Genomic DNA, 12,470 nt, shown 5'->3' with positions numbered 1-12,470 from the left:
CAGAACAAACACACAAGTAATTGCTTTCTAGCCCTTAAAGTTGGAAGGTTATAGAACAGAACCTGACCATGTTCTGGCACAATGAAGGCTATCTTATAACCTTCCCCTTGAAGGCGTACCATGTAATTCCCTGTTGAAGCTAAATGTACACCTGAATGTTTTCAACAGGTAGCAGCAAAAGTGCAGGCACTTTGCTTTCCAAAAGTAATTTGAGCAGAGCCTGCAACCTTGCAATGGGAATAATATTTGATCTCTATAAGGACAAGTACCTTTTAATTGCAGTTGGTGTTAGCAGTGTGTGCACTGAAGAATTGAGGACCCTCATCCAAATATGTCAAGCGGATTTTAGGCTTGCTTTTCTTAAAATCTGGACTCTAAAGCAGGCACCCCCAAACTTCGGCCCTCCAGATGTTTTGGACTACATTTCCCATCTTCCCCGACCACTGGTCCTGTTAGCTAGGGATCATGGGAGTTGTAGGCCAAAATATCTGGAGGGCCGCAGTTTGGGGATGTCTGCTCTAAAACTTCTTTTAAAAAGCAGCTTGTGGTATGTAATAGCTATTCAAAGCTAAAACCTGATTTTTTTATAGTACAGGTGGTTCAAAATACTTTTTGCTCCGGTTGAAGGGTCTATTCCATATGCGTACAGGTGCTTTCTCCTGATGCTGAAGGAAGCTCTGAAAAATGCAAAAGGTGACGGGATCATGCCCATACAGTGCTTGGCATGTAATGCGAAGGAGACAGGGTTCAGATGGGAGTAGGGGATAATGAATTAGGGACAAATGAGGTAATTGTCTTAGGAACCAAACTTTTAATTGACAATTAAATAATAAAAACTTGATACACTCTTTATGCACTAAACAAAAATATATACAGTGAAACTCTCAAATACATGTACAAAAAAAAATACTTCCCATCTCTTTTAACATACCATAGCAAAAGAAATATTCTTTGTAGCTTCTGAGAAGGCAGTCTTAAAGTGAATAAGTTATCATTCACAGCTGCATGGAGGGAATGGTGTTAAATAAAAACCTCGAGTACAAATTTAAATATGTTAATGAGACGTGGTGCCTCCTGAATAAGAGCCGCATTCCTTTTCAGAATACTGGCCGCTGGATTCATGGCATGGGAGCTTGGAGCCAGAGGAGGCTATGAATGTGTACTCTGGGGTGGCAGGATGCCACCATTGCAAAGGGAAGGTAGCAACCACTGCCTTCTCTGGCTCCAGACCTCAGTCTTGAAAAGTCCTGGGCCAAGGCAAAGTGTTCTGGAGAACCAACCCAGTAATGTACCTGCAGCAAAATTAAGTTTTTAGAAAATGAAAGTCATGCTGACTCATTTCCCCTTTCAAGCAGGGCATTGTCCAAATTAAAGCAGCCACACTTAAGCCATTGGTACAAGTGAATGAGTTATCTGTTTTCCTCTGTCTTCGTTTCAAGGAGTGGCAGAGTCTCGTACATGGATGCAAAAATGATTAACATGTTTTAACGATGTGTTTTCATGCACCTCTGTGGAAAACAGCTGGGTTTACATTGTCTTCTTTTCCGTGCCTTCGGTGGGCTCAGCCTTCTGCGCCGTGGGGAAAGCGTGGTGATACAAATGTCTGTGTGTGGCAGCTGCGCTGTAAAGTTTGTACAAAGCCTGCACACAAAAGCACAGAAAGGTTAGTGGAAAGGAGGGGGGGTATGTCTTAAAAAGATGAATTCAGGGCTCTGGAGGTGCACTTTGATTCTGCAAAAGTGCCCAAAAGTCTACACTTTTGGCACTGGTGGCAGAATTCAGTGCTCCTTTTTTAAAAAAATACATATAAAGTTTCAAGTCTGCATATATATGTTTTAGTGTTTGTGTGTGGCCAGATAATATTGCCAGTGGCCAGGGATTCTGGTTTGCTTGGTCCCTGCAACCTTGCTCTTCTTATTGCTGGCAGAATAATAATAATAATAATAATATAAATAATAATAATATAAATAATAAATAATAATAATAATAATTAATAATATATTATTTATACCCCGCTCATCTGGCTGGGTTTCCCCAGCCATTCTGGGCGGCTTCCAACAGAAAAATAAAACACAGTAATCTATTAAACATTAAAAGCCTCCCTGAACAGGGCTGCCTTCAGATGTCTTCTAAAAGTGTGGTAGTTGTTTTCCTCTTTGACATCTGTTGGGAGGGCGTTCCACAGGGCAGGCGCCACCACCGAGAAGGCCCTCTGCCTAGTTCCCTGCAACTTGGCTTCTCACAACGAGGGAACCACCAGAAGGCCCTCGGTGCTGGACCTCAGTGTCCGGGCAGAATGATGGAGGTGGAGACGCTCCTTCAGGTATACTGGACCGAGGCCATTTAGGGCTTTAAAGGTCAGCACCAACACTTTGAATTGTGCTTGGAAACGTACTGGGAGCCAATGTAGATCTTTCAAGACCGGTGTTATGTGGTCTCGGCGGCTGCTCCCAGTCACCAGTCTAGCTGCCGCATTCTGGATTAGTTGTAGTTTCTGAGTCACCTTCAAAGGTAGCCCCACGTAGAACGCATTGCAGTAGTCCAAGCGGGAGATAACTAGAGCATGCACCACTCTGGGTAGACAGTCTGCAGGCAGGTAGGGTCTCAGCCTGCATCCCAGATAGAGCTGGTAGACAGCCGCCCTGGACACAGAATTGACCTGCGCCTCCATGGACAGCTGTGAGTCCAAAATGACTCCCAAGCTGCGCACCTGGTCCTTCAGGGGCACAGTTACCCCATTCAGAACCAGGGAATCCTCCACACCTGCCCGCCTCCTGTCCCCCACGAACAGTACTTCTGTCTTGTCAGGATTCAACCTCAATCTGTTAGCAAAATAATTAATGCAAAACATGAAAAAGTGCAACATAAATAGGGCAAAGCAAGCCAATCCATTATATAATCTGTGTAACTTCTAGTAGCTGCAGAATTCTGTCCTTGTTTGAGTTTGGGTTATAACTCGCCTAATATTTTCAGCTACAACGTGGAACCTGTTAGTTTGGAGCTCCGGCACCCTGCTGCCTATTTACTGGTACATGAGGCAGACCATCGCAGTGGGCTAGGTTTAAGCTGCTGGAGCTTATTCCTGCCTCTGCCTGGGTCTCCCAGCTGTCACTATACTTCTAGGTGGGCTTCGCCGTTTCTCAACAGCTTCGGCAGAATGCGCCAAGGAACACAGTGGTTTCCCTTCAGCTGAAGGCAGGCACAGAACACGCCACCCTATCACCAGGCAGAGAAACTGCCATAGTTTAGGATCAAGGCCAAGTCTATGGATCAGACATCTGATACTCTGTGCCACAATTCTCATTTCTGTGAAAACAGAAATGCTGTTTTTGCACGGCAAGCTTCCCCAGATGCAACCGGGGTTCAGTCCCGCAAAAAGCCACCATCTCACACAAAGCAGCACCCTCAGCAAGCGTGGATTTTTGGATTTCAACTCTTAAGTGCAACAGCCCTGAAATCAGGCAGTGCAAACCTGTTTGTGCTCATGGCTGAGCCCCTAGGCTAAGAAAGGAATGATTTCACCCTGCCTGAAGCGACATGGCCCACTGCCGTCAGGGTTATCCACGGGAAGCAAACAAGCAACCTCTTAAACTGCAATGCATAAGAACCTATCAATGAATCCCAAAGGCAGAAAAAAAAGAGCTCGGGTGTCCTTAATCTGAACTTGTATTCTTAAAAGTTGTTCTTCGGTCCTCCTGCAATATCCCCAGTTTTCACCACATTTTTCTGGGGTTCTCTGCAGCAGCGTCTAAATGATTGCTAGAAACTTACCGTGCTTAACTACTTAACTACCAGGAGCGACTAGAGTAGCCTTCCCCAACCTGATGCCCTCCTAATAATTTAGACTACATCTCCCATAAGTCCCAGCCAGCACAGTTCCAGCTGCTGCTACTACTAGAAGGCACCATGCACACTTATGGTTAACATGGGAAGAAGAGCTGAGTCAGGCCAATGGCCCACCTAGTGCAGCATCTTCTACTCGCAGTGGCCAATCAAAGGCCTCTTCCGGCAAGCAGTTCTCTGCTCCTGTGGCCCCCAACACTGGTACTGTATTCATCTGAAGGCAGCCCTGTTTAGGGAGGCTTTTAATGTTTAATTATTTTATTTCATTTTTCTGTTGTAAGCCGCCCAGAGTGGCTGGGGAAACCCAGCCAGATGGGCGGGGTATAAATAATAAATTATTATTAATTATTATTCATAAGCATTGCTGCCTCCAATACACAATTTCAGTGTGGTTTCAGAATAGCAATTCCCATTAAACATTGAGCCCACCCAAGAACTTGAGCCCTCCAGGATCAGGCCAGCCAGAAGCTTGTTAAATGCTGCTGAAGGATCATAGGAAGCTTTCTTATATACAGAGTTGGAGCACTGGCAAAGTGGCTCTCCAGGATTTCAGACAGGAGACATCCCCAGCTTTACCTGGGAATTGAACCTGGGGCCTTTTGCATGCAAGCAGGGCTTCTACCACTGAGCTTACGGCCCTTACCCAAGCCCTGCCTAGAATTGCAGGAAGCAAGAAGGGAGGCTGTCAAGCCCTGGACAGGTCGCAAGCACATGAACGATGGGGCTGTGCAATCAACGCCCTGGGCCAAAAATTGTGCAGTCTTGCAAGCCAGGAAGTCCCGAAGCAAAACAAGCCTGCCTGCCTCTCCTTCCCTACTTGGACAAAGGAGGCAGGAAGTTGAACCATTTAACCACCCCAAGTATAGCACAGTTTGCACACACAGACAAACACTGGGAGAAGGGCAGCTGCTGCTACATAAAGAGGAATGGGCTTACCTCATTCGTATTTCCCTGCAGGTAAGGCAGTTGAAGGGGGAAAAAACACAAGGTGAGAGAAAGAAGACATGTGAGGTCTCCTCTAGACCTCTGGGCATCCTGGTGGAAAATTCTGACACTCCTTCCTCCATCCCCTCCCTGCTATCTGAACCCTTGTAAAGAGTCATGCCATCAGCCCAGGTTGCGCAGCCTTCATCCAGCCCTGTGCCTTCCGGAGAGGGTTTGGACTACAACTCCCATCAGGCACAGCCATAGGATGCTGTAGTTGCTGGAAGCACAGCTGTGCCGCCTGGGGATGAGGGAAGTTGTAGTCCAAACCATGCAGAAGGGCACCAGGGTTGGGGAATGGCTGACTGTGCTGAAAATGGGCCTCCTGGCAGAAATTCTGCCACCTTTTTCACTGGAGGTTTACTTTTATTTATTCTTGTTTTGGATTTTTTTTGTGTGTGGTCGCTATATACTGTCATGGTGATTCCGCTTTTGGGCATCTGATGCTTCAACTGTCGGGAAAGTCAGGAGACAACAATTTGTCAAATATACACAGATGCTATAAATACTTCTGGGCAAAGTTTTGTTGGAACTGATTTTGCAGCAGGTGTTGGTGGGCAGGCTTCTTTTTAAAAGTTCATTTTATCTTAGGCATAAATACAATGTGTTTGAGAACTTTTTTTAAAAAAATGAGGAAAGGGATAACCCTCCCACAAAATATAACCATTGCAAAACATTTTCTCCAGGAACACAGGCAGAGTTAGTATGGCCTTTAAAAGGGGGCAAAGATTCTCTTGGCCACCTCTGGCTTAAGCCTAAGATGAAAATGCTTAGAAATTTGCTCCCCACCCTCCAAAATTTCAAAATACCTCCCCACCAACTTTCATGGGAGCCTGTGGAAATGGGAAGTGGTTTGGAGACATTTATTCCAGTTCTAATTTATACCCCACCTTTTCAGGAGTCATGACCAAAAGCACATGAGTAACCGAACCGCTCTTGGTGTCCGAACTGAAAAGCATTTTAGAAGTCTTTAATAAACACGAGTCCTTCTGCATGCAAAGGATGTGCTCCTATGGACTCTCCCCAGAAACCCCCCCCCCCGGCCGAGGACTTGCCCCTGGAAGTCTCAGGTTAAAAAAACTTGATGCTCAGTCTACCCATTTCCCAGAGGCCACCCCACTGGGCACAGTTCCACTGATCAGGTACAACGTAGGGATTCCTGGCAGCCTTTGCCCCTGACCAACAGCAGCTCTCCAACCTTTTGGACTGGAGTTTCACCCAGCCCCACCTGGAGATGCCAGGGACCAAAATGGGGCGAGCTACGGTCCTTCTGTTGGCGATGAGAATTGACTACCACCAGCCACTGGCAGATGGCTCCTCCGCCATGGATTTGCCTGGTTCTTTTTTAAAGCCCATGCAGCGTCCCATGCAGATAAAGTGATTCCCTGTTGTAGAAGTGCAGCCTCCTTGTGCACATCCTAGTAAATAAGGTTCACTGGATGACTCCGATGCTCTAAAATTACTCTCTCCTCTCACTCCTCACCATTCATACTTTTGTCGGCCTCTGCCCTCACCCGTCAAAGCTGAGTTTTCCCCTTAAACCTATCTCCCTCCCTGCCTCCCTTCTCCTTCCTCCTCCTCCTAATCCCATGGGGGAATCATTTATTGAGCAGGGAGATTAGACAACGTTGGCTATTCAATGAGCAATTATTCTGATCTGTTTGCAGGGAGGTTAGACAGCATTTCATCGAAGCAATCATTACCCCAACGGATTCCAGAGTATTTCCCCATCACCTTCCTTCCTGCAAAACGCCCCCAATCTTTTGGGGGAAGGTTTGTTCTGCAAGACTCCCCCCAATCTATTATTTATATTATTGCCTTTCTGCCCAGCTGTCCTCTATGCATTCACACACCTCTTGGGACACAGTTGCCCAACTTGGCATGAGAGTGCCCAAGATGGAGCAGGAGGCTTTCGTCTACGTTTGAATGCCCTAAAGATGCCATTCTGAAAGTAGATGGCAGACCAAACCTCTGAAGATGCCATCACCCCATTTGGCGGGACAGATGCCAAGATAGAGGAGTGGGTCTCGGCCTATATTTGGATACCATCAGATGCCATTTGAAATAAAGATGGCAGGCGGAACCATGTAAAACTGCGCTGATTTTTAAAATGCACAGACTTATTTTGGTTTCTTAGACTTCCCATGCAATGCCAGGCACTTCTCTCTAGCCAGCTAAAAATGCGGAAGCTGAATTTGTTGGTGTGTGACTGAATTCACCCCGGAAACAGAGGCAGCCTAGAAGTGCCCAAGGCTGCCTGTTGCTGGCAAGAGGCAGCCTGTTCTACTGTCAGGGACTGGGGAGAGGAGGAATGGTGGAGACCGCCTACCCAGCCTGAACCTTCCAGAGAAGAAGGAGACAGTGCAGAATTACAAGAGGGGTTTGAGGGAGGTTACAGCTCAGAGGCAGATGAGGGGGGAAAGCTGGGAAATAATGGGAGAGGAACAAGAAGCACCAGGGGAGAGACAGCTGACGGAATCAGTGTCTTTAGAAAGCATTCCAGACCCCCCACCTTCCCGCTCTCCCAGAACACGGCGTGTCTTGAAAGTAGGAGAACAGAGGGCTCGGAGGCAAAAGGCGCTTTTCAGCACCGCAGCGATGACTCATGAGAAGTGGGAGGGGCGCACGGAGTCGGGCTTCACTCGGAGCAACACCATTGCTCCAAGAGGCTGCATTTCTAAGCCTCTCTCTGGGAATATTGAATAAAAAGCAACTGGTAAGAACTCTCCTGTCTTATCCACACCTGGCAACCTACCGTTTGGAGGGGGGGATTGGATACTCTGACGCCTGACACCTGCTCACCTGGTCCCAGAGCGCTGCAGCCACTTGGTCTATGACGGCGCCCAGCTCCCTGTACTCCCCTGAGTACCTAATGTAGGCCCAGGTGCAGAGGGTGATCAGGGTCAGGCCCATGATCATATTGCACAGGCTGGCTATGATGTCCAAGCCGATGAAGCCGGTCACCCCGGCAACGACGTAGGTGATGAAGATGACCACAAAGAGCGTGGCAGGCGTGCGGGCGGCGTGGAAGATGTTCTTGCTGTCATTGTGCTTGATGTACTGGACGTAGAGCTCGTCGATCTCGGCCTCCAGCTGCTGGAGGTAGCGGCGGCTGAACTCCTCGCCCCCCATCTTCTTCACGGACCGGAACTGCCGCACCGCCTCCTCCTTCAGCTCCAGGTGTTTGCTCTGGAGGTCGCTGGGCGCCAGGAAAGGCTTGTCGCCTCCACACACCTGCAGGTTTACGGTTTCTGCATTAATTCACAAGGCCCTGAGCTACATGGGCCCCAAATATCTAAAGGATTGCCTGATTCCTCAATAATAATATAACATACCCCACCCTTCTTGCTGGGTTTCCCCAGCCGCTCTGGGTAGCTCCTAACAGAATATTAAAAAACACGATAAAACATCAAACGTTAAAAACTTCCCTAAACAGGGCTGCCTTCAGATGTCTTCTAAAAGTCAGATAGTTGTTTATTTCCTTGTCATCTGACGGGGGGGGGCATTCCACAGGGAGGGTGCCACTACCGAGAAGGCCCTCAGAGCTGGACCTCAGTTTCCAGGGTGAATAATGGGGGTGGAGATGCCCCTTCAGGTATGCTGGGCTGAGGCCGTTTAGGGCTTTGAAGGTCAGCACCAACACTTTGGATTGTGCTCGGAAACGTACTGGGAGCCAATGTAGGTGGCCGCTCCCAGTCACCAGTCTAGCTGCCACATTCTGGATTAGTTGTAGTTTCTGGGTCACCTTCAAAGGTAGCCCCATGTAGAGCACATTGCAGTAGACCAAGGAGGAGATAACTAGAGCATGCACCACTCTGGCGAGACAGTCTGCGGGCAGGTAGGGTCTCAAGCCTGCGTACCAGATGGAGCTGGTAGACAGCTGCCCTGGACACAGAACTGCCCTGCACCTCCATGGACAGCTGCGAGTCCCAAATGACACCCAGGCTGTGCACTTGGTCCTTCAGGGGCACAGTTACCCCATTCAGGATCTTCTCCTGGGGCGCTTCTGGCAGCTCCCCCACCCAGGGCCGTCTTAGGCACCTTTGGCGCCCTGGCACCGTGGTGCGACGGATCCCTCCGCCACCCCCCGCCGCCCCGTTTTCCAGCGCAACGGGTGGCTGGCTAGGCTCAGCGCGCAGCGCGGCCGCCAAAGGCGCTGCTGCGTGGCGGGCGGGCGGCAGGCGGGCAGGAGCAGCTGCGTGGCGCCCCCCCTGGCGGGCCAGCACCATGGCGCCCTGTGCCACCCAGCCTGGCCGTAGAGCTGGCCCTGCCCCCACCTGCCCCTGAGCAGAGGCAGAGTTATGGCAGTGCAATCGGTTCCTTTGCACTGGGCACTGAGCCTCGGTGTGCCCTAGGGCCTAGCGCAATGGTCCCCAATTAGCTAAGTACTGCAGAACCCCTGCTTTTGAAAAGCCAAGCCATGGACCCCCTACGTTTGAAATTTTCGATATGGTGAACGGTGGCACAAACCCCTGGGACCACCACTTAGGAACCACTGATTTAGTGAACTGAGCAGAACAGTAGGCGGGCGGCAGGGGCGCACACTGAATTTCGGCCTTGCATGGGGTGCTGCTGAAATTTGAAAGACCGAAAGTCCGCCTGTGCCTTGAGATTCAGTTGGCCTTTATGAGGGACCCAGCTTGAAGCATGGCAGGCAATCTGCAGTCGCTGCAGCATCCGGATTCTGAAAAAAGGGCATCCCCACATATGGGGCATTGCAGTAAGCGAGTCTCGAGGTTACCCACTGTGGTCAGGCTACCCGCATCTAGAAATGGCTGCAGCACTCCTAAGAAATCTCACTTGGCTCTCTAGTAGGGGGAAAGGGCCAAGGAATGCTCTCAAGTTGGGGTAAGAGCTGCTGGACAGTGGAAAGGAATCCTTCAGAAGGGGGTGGACTCTCCTTCCTTAGAGGCTTTTAAGCAGAGGCTGGATGGCCACCCCCACCCCCCACCCCCGGGAGCCCCTTCAAACTCTGTGATTTTATGACTCTTATGGCCTGCTCCTTCCATGGAGCGAAACCCCACCCAGAAGGGGGTTGGGCCATCCTGTCGCACAATTCGGACTCTCTGCCAGCTGAATCTCGCCCAGTTCTTGCACAGAGAGGGCTTTCCCACGGCCCCTTAGAAGGCATCCACTGCAGCCCAAAGGGGGCCTAATGGAATGGTGGAGAAGCCACGCTCCTTGGGGGAGGACGGGGCATCATCCTTACCTCTTCCATTCTTTTGTTGTAAGTGTCTTTAGCTGTGGCTACAGCTGCAAGGTTGTTTGCTTCTGCCGTGGCCTGCAAGGGACAAGGAGGAAATATCAGAAGGAGGGACCAGGAGGAGGGAAAAGGCTCACTGGGCCCCCCAAAAAAACACACCAAGGAGAGGGAGTAGGGAGGAACATCTTTAAGGCCTCCTCCAAACACCTTTTCCATTGCACATCCACCATCATTTGTGCTGACAATGGCATCAGAGAAGTTACAACACTGTGCCTGGAAGACGTTCCACTATACTTCCAATCCATACACCTCCTGTAGCTTCCTGCTGAAATCTTGTACTGTAACTTAAAGGGAAAGGTAAAGGGACCCCTGACCGTTAGGTCCAGTCGTGACCGACTCTGGGGTTGCGGCGTTCATCTCGCTTTACTGGCCGAGGGAGCTGGCATACAGCTTCCAGGTCATGTGGCCAGCATGACTAAGCCACTTCTGGTGAACCAGAGCAGTGCATGGAAACACCATTTACCTTCCTGCCAGAGCGGTACCTATTTATCTACTTGCACTTTGATGTGCTTTCGAACTGCTAGGTTGGCAGGAGTTGGGACCGAGCAACAGGAGCTCATCCCATCGCAGGGGATTCGAACCGCCAACCTTCTGATCGGCAAGCCCTAGGGCTCTGTGGTTTAACCCACAGCACCACCCGCGCCCCTCTAACTTGTATCCTGTAACTTGGCATACCTCAAATGTCCCAGTTTATTTTTCATCCCACTTTTGTTTTTCTTTTCTTTTTTTCTTTTGTTGCACTGCTGCAGCACTATAGCACACACACACACACACACACACACACACCCCAGGAGCAATGGAGCCTGGGGAAGGATTGCAAAACAATGAAGAAAGCAGGATGACACAAATGCATCTCACAAATGCATCTCTAGTGCACAGCTATTGCATCAGTTGTGTGTTGCAACTCTCCACCCACCGTGGAGAGAACAATCCAAGTCATGTAATGTGAGTAAAAATAGTAACTGTAACCAGTGCCACTGGTCCCATCACCTCCTGGCAAACAGAAGGGGAAGAAATGGAGGCAGTGAGAGATTTTACTTTCTTGGGCTCCTTGATCACTGCAGATGGTGACAGCAGTCACGAAATTAAAAGACGCCTGCTTCTTGGGAGAAAAGCAATGACAAACCTAGACAGCATCTTAAAAAGCAGAGACATCACCTTGCCGACAAAGGTCCGTATAGTTAAAGCTATGGTTTTCCCAGTAGTGATGTATGGAAGTGAGAGCTGGACCATAAAGAAGGCTGAGCGCCGAATAATTGATGCTTTTGAATTGTGGTGCTGGAGGAGACTCTTGAGAGTCCCATGGACTGCAAGAAGATCAAACCTATCCATTCTTAAGGAAATCAGCCCTGAGTGCTCCCTGGAAGGACAGATCCTGAAGCTGAGGCTCCAATACTTTGGCCACCTCATGAGAAGAGAAGAATCCTTGAAAAGACCTTGATGTTGGGAAAGATGGAGGGCACTACTAGGAGAAGGGGACGACAGAGGACGAGATGGTTGGACAGTGTTCTCGAAGCTACGAACATGAGTTTGACCAAACTGCGGGAGACAGTGCAAGACAGGAGTGCCTGGCGTGCTATGGTCCATGGGGTCACGAAGAGTCGGACACGACTAAACGACTAACAAACCAGTGCCATGTGACTTACCTGCAGCATTGATTTGGGGTGAGGCAACTCCTCTCCTTGGTAGATCTTAATATAGGCCTGGGAAGAAAACAGACAAGACAGGACAGGCTGAGTTTATACATGCACAGAAAAATCCACAAAGGTCTGTAAAAACTCAGGAAAACAGGAAGCTCCAACTGGTTGACCTGCAAGGCTACCAGCTTCTGAGGACCACTAGGCTCACATGACTGCAGTCCTGGCTTGTTGGCTGCAGTGCCTTCCTGTATGTTTCTATGTTCACCTTTGACATTTAAGCTCTTCTAAGCCACCAAGGTCCAGGGGTGCTAGATTACAACTCCCATTATCCCTGGCAACTGGCCATGCTGGCAGGGGCTGTTGGGAGTTGGAGTCCAACTCCCATCGGAGAGCAGAAGGTTCCCCACCCGCTGCTGTTATGACCTCCCAACACAGAGGTGCTACGAAGTAAAAGGCCCTGCCCTCGAGCTTTTTACAAAGGACGTCCTCTTCGTGAGGCCAAAGAGGAAGGAGGCTTCCTGCCCAAGACGGCCCAGTAAGAATGGAGTTTCCGAGTCAGCCCCGCCCCGCATCCTCTTGAGGCTCACCTTGAAGTATTCCACAAGGCCTCGGCAGGTGATCTGATTGCCGTTGATCTCCTTGACGTCCAGGCTCTTGGGGCTGAGCAGCCAGGGGATCAGCACCTTCAAGTTCTTGATGAAGTCGTCGTCTATTTCTGGGGGCAGGGGGAAGGCGAGTCA

The 12,470-nt window shown here is 49.6% G+C and overlaps 1 protein-coding gene across 3 annotated transcripts in view; it reads right to left on the bottom strand.

Annotated features, from left to right (window-relative positions):
* Nucleotides 1-791: 791 nt before the first annotated feature.
* The window catches only part of ATL1 (atlastin GTPase 1), a 35,157-nt gene continuing 23,478 nt past the window's right edge, over nt 792-12,470 (bottom strand). For 2 of the 3 annotated variants that reach the window (XM_060270525.1, XM_060270595.1), the window contains exons 9-14: nt 12,318-12,445; nt 11,737-11,793; nt 10,037-10,108; nt 7,630-8,061; nt 4,780-4,794; nt 792-1,641 (exon numbers count right to left, since the gene is read on the bottom strand). In XM_060270525.1, coding sequence (XP_060126508.1) covers nt 1,528-1,641; nt 4,780-4,794; nt 7,630-8,061; nt 10,037-10,108; nt 11,737-11,793; nt 12,318-12,445 — 818 coding nt within the window. In that variant the 3' untranslated portion in view covers nt 792-1,527. The remainder of the gene's footprint in view (nt 1,642-4,779; nt 4,795-7,629; nt 8,062-10,036; nt 10,109-11,736; nt 11,794-12,317; nt 12,446-12,470) is intronic. The other variant, XM_060270563.1, reaches the window with a different exon arrangement.

The sequence above is a fragment of the Zootoca vivipara genome, chromosome 1 (assembly GCF_963506605.1).
Source record: "Zootoca vivipara chromosome 1, rZooViv1.1, whole genome shotgun sequence".
NCBI classification, from domain to species: Eukaryota; Metazoa; Chordata; class Lepidosauria; order Squamata; family Lacertidae; genus Zootoca; species Zootoca vivipara.
This window is presented reverse-complemented; position numbering and strand designations above follow the sequence as displayed.